Here is an 18,111-nt window from a genome sequence, read left to right as displayed (position 1 = left end):
TTTCCACTTCCGACACATTTATTTGATTCAGAGTCATTCTCTATTTTTTAAATCATTTTAGATTATGTTTTTTTACGCAGAAAGTGTGAAGAATTCAAATTTCAGTTTGACTTTTAAAATTTAATGCACACGGTGGACATCCCCCACTTTAGCACCACTTCCCACAGGCCACAAACAGTGTCAGAAACACTGGAAGAAACACTAAGCCGTGGAGCAGCCCAAATGTAATCACAAGAAACACAATCTTGAAGAATGTCCTAAAGATGTAGCTCCCAGACATGGACAGCACCACCACTCCTAAAATAGTGGACAACGCTCCTTGTAGTATCGGATAGCCTAAATGGGCCAAAGCGTCCATAACTTTCGCGTTGACGTCACTCTTGGGGCTGGAGACAAAATAGTAAGAAATGTGTGCTGAGAAATCCACAGAAAAACCTATGCACATGATCAGGTTGATCATGGAAATGGAGTCCAGGTTTACGCCCCACAGTGCCATGAACCCTGTCACACCAACAATGACTGAACAAATTGCAAAAGCCACCCACACTGAACAAAGAGGACTGGGTATCAGGATGAGAGAGATGACTAGCATCACAGTCGCAGCCACCAGGATGGTCTGAATGGTGTTGTCCATAATGACAGTATACTGGTCAAAGTAGATGAAAGCAGGGTGGTACACCAGGAGCTCTACTGGACATTTCTCTGCTGTTCTCCTGAGTACAGTCATCATGTCCTTCGCTGTGGTTTTATTGAGTGTCTGAATGAAAAAGCGGGAGGCCTGAATCTCATTGTCTGCAGTCAAGTTGATGTCTTGTGTGAACATGGAGTTGAGTTCGAAGAAATGGGGCAGATGTGTTTGGAAAGCCTCTTGAGAACTTATATTGAGGTTTGTTGCATTTGCATACCATTGAAAGGCAAGAAACCAAGCAAAAGTGCCATTGACAAAGTTCAGACTTTCAAAATTTGAAATGCATGAGTTCAGATGCCTTTGTTGATCTTCATCCCAGTATGGGAATGGCTGCTCCACTGCTACCATCACATTACAGCTATATTCAGAGAAGTGTTGCCTTTGATTATTGTAGTAATTGATGATGTAGGAGTCATCCAAAGCCAGATTCCTGATATCGAGTCCCTCCTTTAAGATAAAACAGCCATAGATACTAACTGCCAGGTAGCCAGCATAAATGAGAAATACACATGCTTTAATCAATTTGTGGGTTAGAAACGGGCCATAGAACCGCTCAAAAATGTGAGTCATGGGCCCTGTTTCCTCCTTTTCAGTGATTCGATCGTAGCTCCCCCCAACACAGCAGATACTGAAGGCTTTGGAGCTCTTGGATGGTAAGTCTTCTGGGACAATGGCACAGGTGAACCAGTGCTTGTTCTCTGCTTCCCTCTGTCCATTCAGAGCCATGCACGCCCCCAGGAAAGTGACGCTGTACAAATAGCAGAAACAAATAGAAATTCCAGCATACAGGCAGAAGGACTGGACTGAGCTGAAAGGCGAGTTGTAGCCCAAGAAGAGAGCCAGAGCATTGGTCACTGTGGTGATGGAGATGGAGACTGCAGCTTCCTTATAGGTGTCAGCCAGTCGGTCAGGGACGCTGTCCAGAACACAGGTCCTCTGCCAGCAAGAGATCATGATGAACATATCATCCAGACCAATACCTTTAGATTAAAAGTCAGAGAAGAAAGATTTTAGAAAGTGGCAAATGTGACTTATGGTGGATCCATATCTTGTGACTTTGTCTTTTTTGAGCTGCCTGTGTTAGGTAAACTTTATCACTGTCTTTGAACATTTTAGCTCTTTCACTTAGACTACTTTGCATTTTGCCGATCACTTTCAAATGTGAGCTATGTTGTCCCGGTAAATTCTACTAATACTACTCTTTCAGGTAGCCATTCATTTCCATTCATTTCTGTACAGTATTATTGTCAGTTAGCAGAATTTTGAACTTGAGTTGTGCCATCCCTCAGTATGCACATAATGTCTGCATTACCTTTGGTCTTTACGGGCCCAAATCTTAAGTGTAATGTATTTTATCAGAGATCATCAACATTGTGTATCAAGATTGTGAAACATGGACATCTTTTATGACCCCTACATCTGTTACAAAAAATACTAAGACTAAAAATTATTAAATGGCATAGCAACTTATTGGTGCTGGAAAATGGAAACATGAAAATGTAATTTTTATTAAAACTGTGCAATGAATGCCATGTCGTAACAATGCATGTTTTACTTTTTAAATTAGCAAGTATAGGCTGTTGTTTTAAGTACGCTCTACGTTTGATTCAACCGACAGTGGGACATCATGGACCAGAACTTACCTAATATCATGAAAGGACAGGAGGCAGCTGTCATGGCAAAAGGTTGATCCAGCAACAACAGCGCACCAAAAGCGCTCAGGACTGCTAGACCCGTGGAGAGCACCCCACAGGATGCCACCCACACCTTAGTCCTCACATTATCCAACCTAAAGAAAATCAAAAAGATCAGAAAGAGCCATACAGCCACAATTCATCATAAAATGTTCAGCAGATGTTTTACTAACCTCCAACATGATATTATTGAAAATGTGATTGCAATGGCATAGGTGATGGAGAATAAATAGATGACAGAAGCTGGAGATTTCTTAAATTCCCACTGCATTGACATGGAGGTGGAGTACGACACCTAGAAAGATTATATAGGAGTTTAACAGAAGCCAATTAATGACACAAAAAGCTGATCATTTAAAATGTCTGAATGTGGTAAAGTTCTGCTTACCTGAATGGAAGTTGATGATGTGTTTGAGACCAAATTAATGAAGCTTTCCAACCAAATGTCAGTTTTTGTTTTGTTGTCCTCACGTAAATAGTAATGTAGCTGTATGGCTTTAGCACTTTCAACAACTGAGCTCTCCTTGTGCAATGTTACACTCCCCAGACTTAAATACAAAGAAAAGCTCCTGAAATCAGAGTAATGCCATGGAAATGTCAAATTGACCGTGTCTATATTAGTTGCATTGTATTCAATAATATCCAAAATGTCATTAGAGGTGCAAGATCCCGTCACCTCAGCACAAACATCTGCATACTCAAATGACTGGTTGTCAAACTGCACTACCATACTCCTGACTTTAAAGTCCAATTCCAAGATGTCATGAAGTGACACCACAGTCAGAATATTCCTGTCACTTGTAGCTATGAGAGTTGCATAATTCCCATCTGTGCTCAGTCTTACGTGTGAAAACATGGAATCATTTCCCGGGAAAGTTTCTTGGATGTATTTCCTCTCCATTTTTGCTTGTCCGTCAACAGGTGTGAACTGTTCTTCGATGTTGTTTGACATTCTGGCCTTGAGAAGATAAAATCCGCTCCCCAGACTAGTTGAGAGAATGAGGGGGACGATCAAGAACCACCAGGGATGAGATCCAATAAAATGACCCATCACCTCAAAACAGATGCGAAGGGGTCTCTCTAAGCAATCTGTCCGCAATCTGGCCATAGCTATAAAAACGTGCTCCCTTAAAACCTGGATTTCTGTTTGGTATTTAGTACAAAAACTACTTTAGGGAATGTTAAAGAGCTGCTTCTTTTCTCAGAGATGTCAGACCAACATTAGAAAGAGCTGTGAGTATTTACAACCAGCTGTACTTATTGTGCTGCACTCTATTCAGCTCCTTCATGAGATGGGATTTGCATAATAACGGAGTTGGCCCTCTCTGTAATTAGAAGAGGCAGATGAGGTTTTAGGAAAAGTTCAGTCAAAGAGCCTATTTAAGAACAGTAGGTGTAGTATGGCTCACTAGTTCCATTGTAGTTCTTAGTGTCACTGGTTTCCAATAGCTTAGCCCCCAGGTGATTCCTTCTCATGGTTGAGGTAAAATGTTGGATCTTTGACTGATGAAAGCCATAGAACAAAGAGACCATTCAAAGGTTTTCTACCTTGAATGGTCAAAGGTACCTCTATCTTGACAATAATTTTCTGTGGTAGACTTCCCTTTAACCCGTCCACTTTTGTTTCAGAGTAAACTAGCCAAAATAATAGGTAATGCAGCTACACTGTAAGACAGATCAAGTTAGTTTAACCTGGATTACCTTTGTTTCAACTCATAAATCAAAGTTCATGAGTTGATATAACTCAGTGTTCTAGTTGTCTCATCATTGTTTTTAGTTGATTGAACTTTTTAAGAACTTGTTTCCACTTAAAAAACAAACAATAAAGTACTTTTTTTCATTAGAAGAAGAAGAAGAAGAAGATATACTTTATTTTAAATCACAGTTTCAAGTTAAAACAACTTAAGTTAAAAGGATTTAAATTTTATCAGGTACTCCTTCCAATGGTGGCGCTAGTCCTTTCCTGTTTTCCACAGAAGTCTATATTTTAGTTGGAATATATGACTTATCTGCAGTGTATGATTAGTCGATTAGTCCATGCTTCAACTTCGCCATGGTTTAAAGAAGCAGTTTCTCTCAAACTCAAAAGATGCAGCAAGTAGACAATTTTTTCCTCTTGCTCCCATCTTCGCACACTCGCCTTTTTTTTTACTTACTGATAACTTACCCAAGTTCAATCAACACTATACATATCTGACAAAAGTCTCAAATAGAACAACACAATGAATTACTGCAAGTCCAATGATGGGTTATTTTACAAAATCATTCATGACTCAGCACTACAACCTCTTAAATAGTATGTAAAAAGAAGTAGAATGGGCTCAAAGTAACAAGAGCTTCCTCTAGCGGTGACTGTTGCATTGATTTGGGGAAAAACCCATATAGTCTCTCTCTCATCAGAGTTAAAAAGAAGAAATAAGTTGACATAACTAAATGGGGTTGTAATGACTTACAGTGTATGTTTAAAATATATGTACAAACCATGAAAACAAAACCATTTTTTGGTGTATAAATGTATAATGTATTAAAGTATCGAGAAGTCATTTTACAAATTCACAATGAAACCTGACAAATAAAACACATTTTCTTTCAGTACTGTAGAAGAGTTTTATCACTCGGCACTTTTAGACTCAATAATTTTACCAAATCTTCAATAATACAGTGATAACACACTCATCACATATTCAGTTTTATATTTGTTTTATTTTATGTGTTTCGTTACGTTTTATTAAAACCCCGTGACCCACTGTGACGTCATACGGAAGTTGGGCGGAAGTTGCGTGAACAGCAGGCTGTCATCGGAGCTGCTAGCCGGTTGCTGCCCTAAAAAACAAGTAAAATCTTTTGATAAAAGCGTCGCCAAGTCGAAGTAAAATTAGCTCCCATAGAAATATGGATGAAGACGTGCTGACGACTCTGAAGCTTTTGATAATTGGCGAAAGTGGAGTCGGGAAGTCCAGGTTTGTCTCTGTTTGTAGCAGCTAGCCTGTTGTGAATGTTTATATTACGTAAGTTTATCCTCCACTGCTCAGCAGCTGTTGCTAAAGCTAGCTGATAGTCTTGTCCTTTTCTCTGCCAAGTAATTTCTGTTAACGAGATGACTATTTGGTGAACAATAACGTCAATGTCACGTAGGCATCTGTAAAACTTTTTACTGGTATTTTGTTTGCTGTTTCAGTCAATTGCCAACATAAAAAACTGTGTAACTTAGTTGTTGTTGAAGCTTTTGGCCAACTCACAAAAGCTTATTGTATGTTTGCCTTGCTTATTTACATGTTATCTTTATTTCCCTAACAGTCTCCTCCTGAGGTTCACTGACGATACTTTTGATCCAGAGCAGTCAGCGACAATAGGTTTTTACACACAGATAACACACAATAACACATATACGCAGACCTATGGACACTATTGATCATTTAAGATGGATCCATTAAAGCCCTTTCTTTCTCTCTCTCTCTCTCTCTCTCTCTCTCTCTCTCTCTCTCTCTCTCTCTCTCTCTCTCTCTCTCTCTCTCTCTCATGACTGATCAGGTGTGGATTTCAAAGTAAAGACACTGGCAATAGATGGGAACAAAGCAAAGCTCGCCATATGGGTAAGACTGAAGTCAGCAAGTCATTGTTTGCGTGTATTGATCAGTTTAGCTGTGTTGTCAGGAAAAACATGATGAACGACAGGGTTTCTCCGCAAGATGGCGACATTGCACAGCCAGAATCCCAGAAAGAAAGTGGAAAACAGATTAAAGATACTTGTGGCGCAGTCCCAATGTTCAATGTAAATACGCCATACACAGCAAGGCCAAAACCTGAGCCCTCATCACTGGACTCTTATAGACTTTATTATTTGTCTGCTTAGCAAAAGAGTGTTTGTGCAGGAGGATGCCAGGGCTCAATATATTTCATGAGGAAGATAAGCACTTTGTGGTTAAACATAACTGAGTGATCCTTGTTCTAAAATACAATTATTGCATTTATAGTATAATGTTCTGTCTAATTTGATGATAGCAAATCAGGAATATTATATTTTCATAGAAAATACTACACAACTACATGTATGTTTGATTTAGCTTGTTTTTGTTCCCTGGTCATCCCTGTTTTTAACATTAGAGCAATATGATGTGTGGATTATTTCTTAAGGATGCAAATACTTACAAAAAGAAATATGTAAGTCCTCAGGCAGTGGCAAATTTCACATTGCAGTCCTGAGACGTGGGACACTCATTACAAAGTCAGAGTCTGAGTGTGGACTCTGGGACATGGCTAATATTCCTGTTGTTATTAAAAGTTTGGAATCATGGAGTATTTTGCTGCTGTTGATCTTAAGAGTCTTTACTTGTGCAGGACACAGCTGGACAGGAAAGGTTCCGCACCCTGACCCCCAGCTACTACCGCGGCGCACAAGGAGTCATACTTGGTAAACAGTGATGCTTACAAAGCTGCATAACACATTCAGTAAAAGACCTAGAGACAACTATCTCTGTGCAGTAAAAGAATCATATCCACTCTCTTCCTTCCAGCGTCACATACATGCTGTTTGTCCCTTCTTGTGTATATGTTTGCTTGTAATTTTTATGAACAAGACATTGAAATGAGTTCTACTGTGGGAGTCAATGGAAGTCACTTTGGATGAAGCATCAGCTAAATGCTTATACTGCAAATCAACAGCCATCAGAAAACTCCAGAGTCCTCTTAGAGTTCTTATAAATAAAGGGAAGATGATATTATGCTTACATGAAGTGTACCCTCTAACTCCTTTTCTCTGTTTGCGTGGCTTTGACAGTGTATGACGTCACAAAGCGCGACACTTTTACGAAGCTGGGAAACTGGCTGAATGAACTGGAGACCTACACAACACGCAATGAAATTGTAAAAATGCTTGTTGGGAACAAAATTGATAGGGTGAGTCTGTAGCTTGTGTTGGTTTGACACATTTAATACAAATTTAAACAGTTAGTTGTCACTGTCCCATCTGCTCATCTACAGATCTTGTATTTCTAGTGATTGATGCTCAGGATATTCAGTGTAAAGGCTCAAAAATGGCCTTAATGTGAACCTTGGCTTTATACATTATTAAAATAAAAAAATCATACAACATCAGAATACTACTATTTTTATAAATGTGCTCACCAGCCATTAGTATTGCCACATGATGTTTAAACACTTAATCCTTTTACCATGTGTCTTCCACATGAAGAAAATAACATGTCTGTTTGGTTTTCAGGATGACCATGAAGTAGACAGAAATGAGGGGCTGAAATTTGCTAGGAAACACTCCATGCTTTTTATTGGTAAGTGTCCATGTTAGAGTAAAATCAGACATAGTCAGACATGGTCATTTAAACTAATAGAGCCATAAAATGGAACCTAACTGTATTTAAAGTCAGAACTATAATTGCGTATTTGGGAAAGACATCACTTAGTAAGTGATGCATTTAGTTTGGGTTTGTTGCGTTGTTTATATTGCTTAGGCATGTTTGAGTACATACTGTCAGCGCTGCGCTGTACGAAGCGACCGCTCCAGAAGAACTGCATTATGATTAAAATCTAGCGGGCTTTCATTTATCGGATCCATGTCTACACGTGTTTCTGATTCTGATCTCCAATCTGCCCTTCTCTGGGAAATTAGGTTAACATTTCTGTGGAGTTTCCATTTTAGAACGGCTAAATTAAGGGGTTTTGAAAAGGGTTGGGCAAGAAGATGTCATGGATTTAATCCGCTGTGAGGATATCTTCATCCCATTGGATGTCCCCTGCTTTTTAAATGAAGTAATTTTATTCTTTATATGTTAAGATTGTCAACACATGGATATTTTTAAAGATCTATATCATTAGTTTAACTATATTATAAAAAGAAAGATGTTTTGCTTTGTTTTGGATTTAAAAGATGACATGTTGTTTATATTTGTTTTGTTTATTTTGGTAACATTTTGGAAAGTGCCCTACCAGTTTATTTACTGGTCTCATAAGTCTTGGTAACCCTCTTTCCTTTGTACAGAGGCCAGTGCAAAGACCAAAGATGGAGTCCAGTGTGCCTTTGAGGAGCTTGTGGAGAAGATCCTCCAGACCCCAGGGCTTTGGGAGAGTGAATACCAGGGTCAGAAGATCAGTCTGGGGGACCAGGAGCACAGCAGAGGCCGAGCATGTGGCGGATACTGTTCCATACCCTGAAACTGACCAAAACGAACCACTATGAAGGAATGACTACAGACCAGAAACAGAGAGGAAAGGGGAGAAGGAGAGGGAGGAGGAGAGGTAGAACTGGATGAGTACTTTTTTTTTTTTTTTCTTTTTTTTTTTTTTTTTAAAGGTTGATTGTTGGAGTAGTTCTGTCGGTCAAAAGGACTTTGCTGTTTGCACACTTCCTTTTCAACCATCATCTGTCACATGTCACTACTTTCTGTTTAAAACATGAATGAAAGGATCATGCAAAAATAGTCTCTTGTCTAAGGAAATATAGTGTTTTAAATTGATATAACCATGCCAAGTCCTCGTCATAAGAGTAAATGTCTGGTTTGAATTTATCTCATTGGCAACAGTGATTCTTTTGTATATTAAGGCATCGGGTTAATAGCGCAGTTCCTATAACATGAACCAATTTGTAGGTTACATCACATAGCTTGTCAAATTTTACTCAAAATGAGTCATTATAATCAATACAGAAGTCTCCTCCACTCTTCATTTCCTGGAAAAAGCGAGTTCCCTACTTGTACTTTGTGAGCTGTAATGAAAACTTATATGTAGCTGCAGCGTTAAAGTACAAAATGTTCTACAAGACTCATATGTGCGAGCTATATATATATATATATATATATATATATATATATATATATATATATATATATATATATATATATATATATATATAAAAATCAATAAATCCAGTTATTATACGTTTAATATCCATCAAATTGTATCTATGTATATGGGCTTTCAAATGAACTGGTTTCCTGTTTTTTTTTTACCCCCATCTTTACATGGAAAGATCCGAGACAGTTAATGTTGTTTGTCTTTTTAGGATTTTCTACAACCAAACCTGTCTTTTTATGTGCATGTCTGACCTGGACCACAACTTCCACAGCTACAAGTATAAGGTTTACAGTATTAAGAGCTGCAATAAAATGTGCTCTTTTACTTATTTGAGTTCTCTTTTTTTTGCCTATCTGCCCCGGTAAAATGGCATTTAGTCTCAGCTTGACCCTTTAAGGCTCCCCATGTATTTTGCAGTTTCTGTGTGGTATTGTGGTCTATAGGCATTTCTCACACATGAGTATTCCTGAGAGCCTTGTTCCTTATTTTCAGTATAGTATGGATTTTATGTATTGTTGCTATTTGTTTAAATTCTTTCTTGTTTAAAATCATGTTGACCCTTTCCCCCTTTGTCCCTGAACTTTTTCCTGTTGCTTTTGCTTCGCACCTATTTGAATCATATTTATCAATATGTTATATTATATCTGCCTTAACATTGAATGATATGCGATAGAGTTATGGTGCAATAACGTTTGTATTGTTTCAAACTGAAATAAATTACAACCTCAAGATGCCGTCACTCAAAATGCATTATTGTTTAAATAGCATTTGAGAACTGCCATTTAGTTTCCATGTTGTGTAGAAGTCCACCTAATCAAAAGCAGGTTTACTGTGGAAATCTGAGTGAATTGCTCTTTCCGTAATACTTTGTTGATGACTAGCCTGCCGTACATGCAAGACAGAAAACATTCTTTGCACAAAATGTTAAAAAACAGACCAACACTGGGACACGAGTGGAAAAATCCTGTTAATCATGTTTTGTAAAATAGCCCCAGTGTGATTATTAGCTTATGTTTGGTGTCAGAATGTCCCCAGATGGAACAGGACGCTCGCCACAAGTCTCTCCTCAGAGGCAGAGTACCAGACATTCCCCAGAGGCTAATTGTGTTGTCTATACCTCCAATAACTTACAGTGTTGGCAGTTGACCCCATAGTGAGGTCAGGAAATTCTTGAGATCTCAACGTTGGCATTTATGTTGTGTTTAAACATCAAAAACGGTCTGTCTGTGTGTGTGTGTGTGTGTGTGTGTGTGTGTGTGTGTCCACCTATCTTAAATATGTTTGCTGTATAAGAAAATACAGAAAAACAAAACTTTGTTCCTTGGACAGTCATCACATTGTACTTGGGGCAGCGAAAAACAAGCTGTAAACCACTGATGGCACCTTTTTTGTCAATATAGGAACTTGTTTCATTCATATGTTCCCAGGGTCCTATGTACCCCAATTCTAGGGCTAGGGAACTTAACATCTGCGAACATAGAAACGCTTCCTTTCTTAGCTAGCAACAGCCTATTTACACATACAGCCACATGCAGCAACCCTAGCAGTCATTTGGAGTTGTGTTTATGGTCATTGACCAATATACATGCAATATTTACCCTCCTTTTAACTCTAACTGTTCTATCAAGTAACCTAACTTCTGAGGGAAACTGTCCATCTCATTAGCTAGCTTCTAAATGCTCTGTGTTCACTAGTTGCTAACATTTCCTCTCGATTGTTCAGTGCTGAAAAGTTAGCCTCTGTGTTTAGAGCTTTTTCTGTGAAAACCGCAACATGTCACCTGCACGTGACATTAACCACAGTACTCTGCTTGAAGAACTGTCTCACTGCTCTGTTCAGTAGGCCACCCTTCTGTTCATATCACAACCTTTTAAAAAGCAATTTGAAAGGATATAATAAAACTGCAAGACTCACAATTGCACACATGAAAACTACCACTAAATACAGTTCAGTAAATCATAACTATACAGCTTCAGCCACGGCAAAGCACTGATTTAAAGCAAATGACTGGTCAAAAGATTTCACATTGGGTTTATTCAAATAGCTGCTGTCAAACTTTAGCATTGGACAATAATCCAGTCTCATGGAAGTTAATATAACTTACTGCAACAGACGGCAATGGGAAGACATTTGGAACATGGCAAAAAAAACCAGTAGAACATGTACAATTTTGTTAGGTCAGTTTTTCCATTTTACAATGTAAAAATGATTGAAAATGTCAAAGTTGATCAGAATTACAAAATTACAGAGGCTGTACATATATTGCAAAGCATCTGGTATTCCTATGTGGAACGACAGACCAGATGCTCAAATGAAATGCCTACACACTGTGTGCCAGGGCCACGTTAACAGTCTGGACCTCAGAGATATGAGAGGACTTCTGGATGATGCGGCTGGTGAGAGTGGGCCCCACGGTGCAGCTCTGTCTCAGAGCAGAGGTGGGTCCTGTGACAGACATCCTGTCTATGATAGAGGTCCTCGTAACTGAGAATGGCTCCCGAGTGCAGAACTGCCCTGTGCCAACGCTGGGCATGGTTACGTCGCTCTGGTCTGCTGTGCAGCTCTGCCCCTGAGCCAAATTGGTCAGAGCCACGGCAGCGTGGATCTCCCTCCAGCCTTGATTGACTCGTCTCTGCTGGCGTCTGTCCTGCTCCTGGTCCCTGTGAATATATTAAAGAAAAACTGCTGTATATTAAGTGGTTAATTAAACATCATCTGACTTGTTGCATATTAAATTAACCTGGAACGAATCGGCAGAGGAGCAGTTTTAGTAATGCAAAGCATTATAGTGCATTTGACATAAGGCCAGAACTAGAGGTAGTGGTTCAAATTTAAGAACAACTTCCAAGAGGGATTATATATAGTATTATTTTTCAAGCTGATGACAGTTGAAAAGTGCAAAGAGCTGATTTGATTTCAGACTGAGTGATGAATCATTACACTTACCTATCACATTTAGTTGAAGTATAGTCCATTGCCTCTGCAAGAGAGAAGAAAAAGACTCACCTAAATATGCCATGAATCACTTTACTTGATAGCAGTGAAACTGCAAACTTTTCACAGGACAATCAGGCTTTATGTCACAATGTTGATTCATATTGTATTATACATCCACAGCATAAATGTATGTATGAGACTTTTTCATTTGCATTAGTATGTGATTATTTATGTGTGTATTCATTGGTGTTGTGTTTAGTGCTTGTGCATGTGAAAGTGCTCCCACATGCAAGTGTGTGCATCTCAGAATATTGGTACAGTTAGTACTTGTCCAGTGTTTCTCTCTGGAAGTCTTTTACGATGCCAGAAAGGTTTGACTCAATGAAGTGCACCAGTCTGCCTGCCTGTGGCTACTACTCTGGCCAACACAAATGCAATGCAGACTTTCTCTTGAGCTTTTGAGGGGGGAAAAAATGTGATATCTGCATCGTGTCATGAGGAGTGACACGGTGTTTGCTGGTTTTCAAAGCTCTGCTAGCACCTATAAAGTGTGTTCCTTTCCCAAAAGCTGTTACCGCACATCTCTTTTTGTGACCAAGGCCTGACCTAACGTAATATAATGTCACCTACGGGCAGCGGAGTGACTAATAAATGAATACCTGAGAACCTCGCTACATCTGTGGAAGAAGGAAGGGTCTTTCTTTCAGTCTTGAAATAAACTACAGTTATGTCTGGCTATTTCAGATGCAGAACAAATAGGACTTGAGAGAAATATTATATTGCTTGTACAATTTCTGTTAGTGGTCTGTGCATAAGCGGGCATTATATGTATGAGCATATTTTCCATTTCAGTTTTGGAATATTGCCTTTTTTCATCGGAGCAGATAAAAGCTGGTCAAAAGCGATCTTTCTTCAGAGAGCAATAGACAGGGAAATTAGAGGCCCACTCTGAAACACAGTCTTTCAATTTTAACAGCCCGAAACATCCCCATCTCTGATTTCTTTAGCCAGGCCGGAGCCAAGAGCAACTACTTATTGATAGTAAATCATTTTACTGTTTTATGCTTTTTGCTACTGAACGTCCCCGAGCATTTCTCTCTTTAACACGTTTGCCAAGGAAGTATTTCAATACCTTTGTTGTATTTATACCAAGAAAAAACATTGTTTTACCTCTGGTGAGTCTCAAATTTACAGCAGGGATCAGTTACAACAAAATTTTACAAAGTTAATGAAGCTGCTGAATGTGTTTTGTCTTTTTTTTTATTTTACATTGTGCTACAGTGGTGCAGTATAGTTATAATTTCATGTTAGGGCTTACATCTAATTTATTTTAAAAAAGGAAATAGTTTGACATTTTGGGAAGTACTCTTATCTACTTTCTTTCCAAGAGTTAGATGAGAAAATCACTGCCATATTAACACGCTAAATATGAAGCTACAGCAAGCAACCAGTTAGCATAAACACTGAAAACGGGGAAACAGCTAGCTGTTTGGAAGTAACACAATTTGCCTACCAGCACTTCTAAAGCTCACTTATTGACACACTATTTCTCATTTTGTACAAAAACTGAAGTGTAAAAACAAGTCAACACAGTCTAGCACATAATCCCCTATAAAATTGCAGCTTTACATTTTGACACTGATCAGATTTAACAAATTACATTTAGACATTTAGATCATTTAAAACATTTAGAGTAAGGTTTAGAGGTGCTGGTAGATGGACATGTTTACATTTGCACTGAGCCAGGCTAGCTGTCTATCTGTTTCTAGTCTTTATGTTAAGCTAAGTTCACAACTCCTTGCTCCATGAGCTGATTTAGGTTAGGTGTTCTCCCACAAAATCAGTTTAAATCCCTTCATGACCTAAAGTCTGTGACCTTCAGTCATCTCACAGGTGTGTCTTTGGGATGCCCACTGGAAAACAACGGTGTATTGAGAAAACATTGTAAAACCTCATATCCTCATTGCGGATATGTATTTGCTCTCCTCTCAGCATGCATGTTTTCATTTGAAACTAAATGGGTGGAAAACGCAGCAAGGTTTGTCCAGATATGTTTTGTGCTGCTCTGCGTCCAATAAAACATGATTCTGGTCACATTTATGGGTCTCCAGTCTTTTTAAGGAAAATACTGAAGTTGATGTGAGTACCATATCATATGGTGTAAACACCCTCACATCCTGCTAACATACAGTGTACTGTTCCATTAGGCTAAGTGTTCATTTAAAGTGTCCTTTAGTGTAAGACTCTGTGTTGTGGGATCACTTATTAGTCCATCACTTGAGGTTTAGTGTTTTAGCCGTCTCTCGGGCGGAGTATAATCGTGTTAATGGTGTTAGTGCCTGTCATGAATCTGGCAGCTTGACTTTCCAGCCGTAGGGTTGCTAACACACTTAATATGACCAGCAGGGATACATTAAAAGTTGGCACAAACATGTGTGCTGCCCACATAGTGTGTGATGACATCAAAATACTCCAAAAGAAACATGATTTGAAGAAAGAGACTAATAACATTTTTCAAGGAATAGTGTAACATTTTGAGAAATACGCTTATTTGCTTCAGCCAACTGCAGCAAGCAGATGGTTAGCTTAGCTTAGCATAAAAACAGAAAACGGGGAAACAGCTCCGTCAAAGGTAAAAACAATTAGCTTACCAGACAAGCCACCTCTAAAGCTGACTAATTACCATGTTATATCTCATTTGTTTTATCTATACAAAATGGTAAGACAGAAGTTACTAGCGCCCAGCTAACAAATAGCCCGGCACATAACCCTGCAATTTGTCATTTTTTCACTAAACACAAGCAATATAAAGTGTTAATTTGCGAACTTTAGCTGTGCTGGTAGGTGGATTTTAAAACCTTTGGACAGAGCCATGCTAGCTGTTTTCAGCTGTTAGCAGGCTGAATGCTAAGCTAAGTTAACCGTCTGCTGGCTAGATTTAGAGTAGGCCTGCTAATCTTCTCATTTCACTCTTGGCAAAAAAGTGAATAAGCTTGTTTCCCAAAATGTTGAGCTTTTCCACTAAAATGAATGAGGTAAATGAGGATCTTTGTAAGCACATTGTTTAATTCATATAGGCCTAAAAGCCAATTAAACTGTAAAATAATACCATATTTGTTTGATAATTTGAACAAGACAGTAAAGTTTATATGACATACCATTTCAGTGGTTCACTATTATTTTTAATAAATAGTACAAGCTTGTTAAAATGAAAAATTATCCTAATTATTCAAGTTACTAAACTGTAGGCCAATTTGAGGTTAAACTGAGTTTCCTGGAGATTAAGCCTTGTCATAGACTATAAAAATATCCATTAACTCACCTTTAGACTGAGACCAGGATTTACTGTTTGCCAGGAAAGTGATTCAAAAATAATATAAAAGGGAACTTAAAGCATGCCTTGTTTAGTTTTAGAGTAAAACTCCCGAAATATAGTAAAGAGTAGAATTGGTTTCAAAAATCTTTTCACAACTCTTATGATATAATGTAAACTTTGATTGATTTTGAGCAGGGAAGTAACACTTGGGAGGATCAGCCTGCCAAAGCACACATGAGTTAAGGAAGCAAAGCTTCACCCACAAACACTGATAGGAAAAGCCAAATGGGTATTAGTGATCTCACTCTGCGTTGTCTCACAGCTGAGTGGCAGCTCTGACAGTGGCTCTATGCGATGTCTTCGGTGCTTTACTGACAGACTGCTCCATTTCTACATTTGGCTGAGGTTTCCACTTCTCACCCTGGGAAGAATAAAGTCTCAGACATTCTGTAATTGTCCTTGAGACTGGACTGGACATTTCCACCATGGCAAGAAGCTGAAGCGGAACAAATGGCACATTCTAGTATATGGAAATGATATTTGCGGTGTGCAGCGGCAGCCAGCGTGAGCTCCATCCAATTTTAAAATGAGGGAGTTCAGCATCTGCATGAGTCTTTATTAGTAATGTTTGTAAAGGCTTTGGCTCCTGTACCTTAGCGGATTTGAGGGTTGTCAGTGTGCTGGGCTCCCTCTAGGTCTGAAAGGGCACCCAGGTGTCAAGCTCACTCCACTTTCCCTGTAACTTTATAACTGAATCTTGCAGAGCTTCTGACTTTCAGTGGAATGCCTGAGATTTATTAATGTCAGGGAGCTCTGAGGAGCCATGTGGAAGTTTCTGTTCGGTCTGTTCTTATTTTACTGTCCACTGTGGTGTGTTAAAAATGAACTGAGGGGAAGCAGGATAGTTAAAGTGTCATTTTACCTCATATTCAACATAAATCTACAATTAACAAGGAAAATGCTTTAATGATTTCTGTGGCCAGGGAGTGCTATCATCACTTTTCCTCCCAGTCTACCCTCTTTTGATTACATATCACGATTTTACACATAATATGAGTGTTTTGCATTACATGTTTCCCTGATTCTATTTACAGATATTGCATGCACATTTGTGTTAAAGCACAAATATCCACTCATACTATAGCTTTAATGTGTGCTATTGTCCTGTGCAGCGGCTCTCACCCATGTGATAGACAAAGTTGGCCTCTGTTTCATAGGACGACGCTGGGGAGACAACATCTCGATCACATTCGTTGGAGCTGAACGACTCGGAGTGGCTCCTCCTCTTGCGGGCCGTGGTGACGCCATCGGCCTTAGCCGCCATCATGTGCCGCAGGGTGTCGTTCAGATACCGATTCAGTAAACTGCTCTTGTACTTAGACGGAGGCGACACGCTGTCGTCACTGTTAGCGGAGTCTGCCATTGCGAGGACGCTACCCTGTTTCTGGAGCACGCTCTTGTGGGAAGATGACCGGCAAAAGTCAGATTGGCTGATAGGAGTTTGTAAGGGACACTCTTCATCTGCAGCCAAGAAAACAAAACCAAATCATGTAATGTATACTATGTTACAAACTATTATAAATAGTGATGTTTCAGTGGGCAAAGTTTTAGATCTAAATCCAGTCTTTGGACTTAATTCCATCTATAAAAAGGAGTAAACTTAAATACTGTGGCCCGTACCATCTGAGTTGGTGTCATCACTGCACACGCTCAGTCTCTCAGCGTTTCCCTGGATGTATTTATTGTACAGTTTGATCCTCAGGGCCCAGCTCAGGTCTGGCTGTCTCACTGTGTTCTTCAGCCTCCGCCGGGCATTTGCAAACCAGTTTGAAACCTGCGCAGACGCACCTTGTTATTGAACAGCACTGGCTTAATTTTAACTCACAAAATTCAGTATCAACACGTCCCTGAAGTCACGTTTCTTTCATTCCACCATCACAGAGCTTCATGCACGAGGTCGCCTCTCACCTGCACTAGAGTCATATGTGAGCCCAGAGCCAGCAAGACCTTCTCTGTCTTGGTGGGGTAGGGGTTGTCCCGGTGTTTGTACAGCCAATGTTTCAGTGGTCGAGCCATATCCTGCAGCACCTGTCTCTTGTGGCGAACTTTGACCCCACCCAGACGAGACCTGGAGGAATCAGAAGTTGCCTAATAGATTCACAAAGACCACCTACAATCTCCTCTGTTTAGACTGCAACATTTATACATGAAACAACACTATACAAATTCGAAACCATCTAAATAACTTCCATGTCTGAAAAACAGAAAAGAACTATTCAACTATGTATGTAAAGGCAGAACAAAAACAACATTTTAGCAGGACACAATGTCAAGTTACAGAATTATCATTGACTTAATACTGCTTTTAAATACAGCTGCATTAAGATACATATTACAACCATAATACTGAACATGAGCACCTGTTTAGCTGTTGATCATGCCATCAAAACAATATTTCCAACTCAGACAAAAAGGGCGTACCCATATCTTCTATACTTGACAGTAGAGCTGTCTTCGGTGGTGTCCTGGCATTGCAGCAGGTCTGTGTTCTGCTCGTCTGTTAAACTGCTCTGAGGAAACTCTACACAGTTCGATCTGCTCCTCTCCTCTGCTCTCCTTTTGCTCTCCAAATGAAGCAAAGTATCAGACTTCATCACGTCAACTTTGCTCAT

The 18,111-nt window shown here is 39.3% G+C and overlaps 3 protein-coding genes across 3 annotated transcripts; 1 reads left to right on the top strand and 2 right to left on the bottom strand.

Moving 5' to 3' along the window:
- Positions 1-148: 148 nt before the first annotated feature.
- Positions 149-3,496, bottom strand: LOC123973025 (patched domain-containing protein 3). Its single transcript, XM_046052860.1, has 4 exons — positions 2,771-3,496; positions 2,556-2,677; positions 2,332-2,477; positions 149-1,668 (listed from the first exon to the last, which is right to left on the bottom strand). The coding sequence occupies exons 1-4, from the start codon at positions 3,488-3,490 to the stop codon at positions 149-151; spliced, it is 2,508 nt and encodes an 835-aa protein (XP_045908816.1). The 5' UTR covers positions 3,491-3,496.
- A 1,662-nt stretch (positions 3,497-5,158) lies between these two features.
- On the top strand, positions 5,159-9,925 carry LOC123973024 (ras-related protein Rab-18-B). The gene is made up of 7 exons (XM_046052859.1): positions 5,159-5,342; positions 5,680-5,735; positions 5,914-5,975; positions 6,721-6,793; positions 7,160-7,278; positions 7,601-7,667; positions 8,375-9,925. Exons 1-7 carry the CDS (start codon positions 5,275-5,277, stop codon positions 8,545-8,547), a joined length of 618 nt encoding a protein of 205 aa, XP_045908815.1. The 5' UTR covers positions 5,159-5,274; the 3' UTR covers positions 8,548-9,925.
- A 1,316-nt stretch (positions 9,926-11,241) lies between these two features.
- On the bottom strand, positions 11,242-18,111 carry LOC123972518 (homeobox protein Mohawk-like). Its single transcript, XM_046052043.1, has 7 exons — positions 17,921-18,111; positions 17,408-17,567; positions 17,120-17,273; positions 16,622-16,960; positions 12,133-12,166; positions 11,754-11,846; positions 11,242-11,612 (listed from the first exon to the last, which is right to left on the bottom strand). Exons 1-7 carry the CDS (start codon positions 18,109-18,111, stop codon positions 11,507-11,509), a joined length of 1,077 nt encoding a protein of 358 aa, XP_045907999.1. The 3' UTR covers positions 11,242-11,506.

The sequence above is a fragment of the Micropterus dolomieu genome, linkage group LG06 (genome assembly GCF_021292245.1).
Source record: "Micropterus dolomieu isolate WLL.071019.BEF.003 ecotype Adirondacks linkage group LG06, ASM2129224v1, whole genome shotgun sequence".
Classification (NCBI taxonomy): Eukaryota; Metazoa; Chordata; class Actinopteri; order Centrarchiformes; family Centrarchidae; genus Micropterus; species Micropterus dolomieu.
This window is presented reverse-complemented; position numbering and strand designations above follow the sequence as displayed.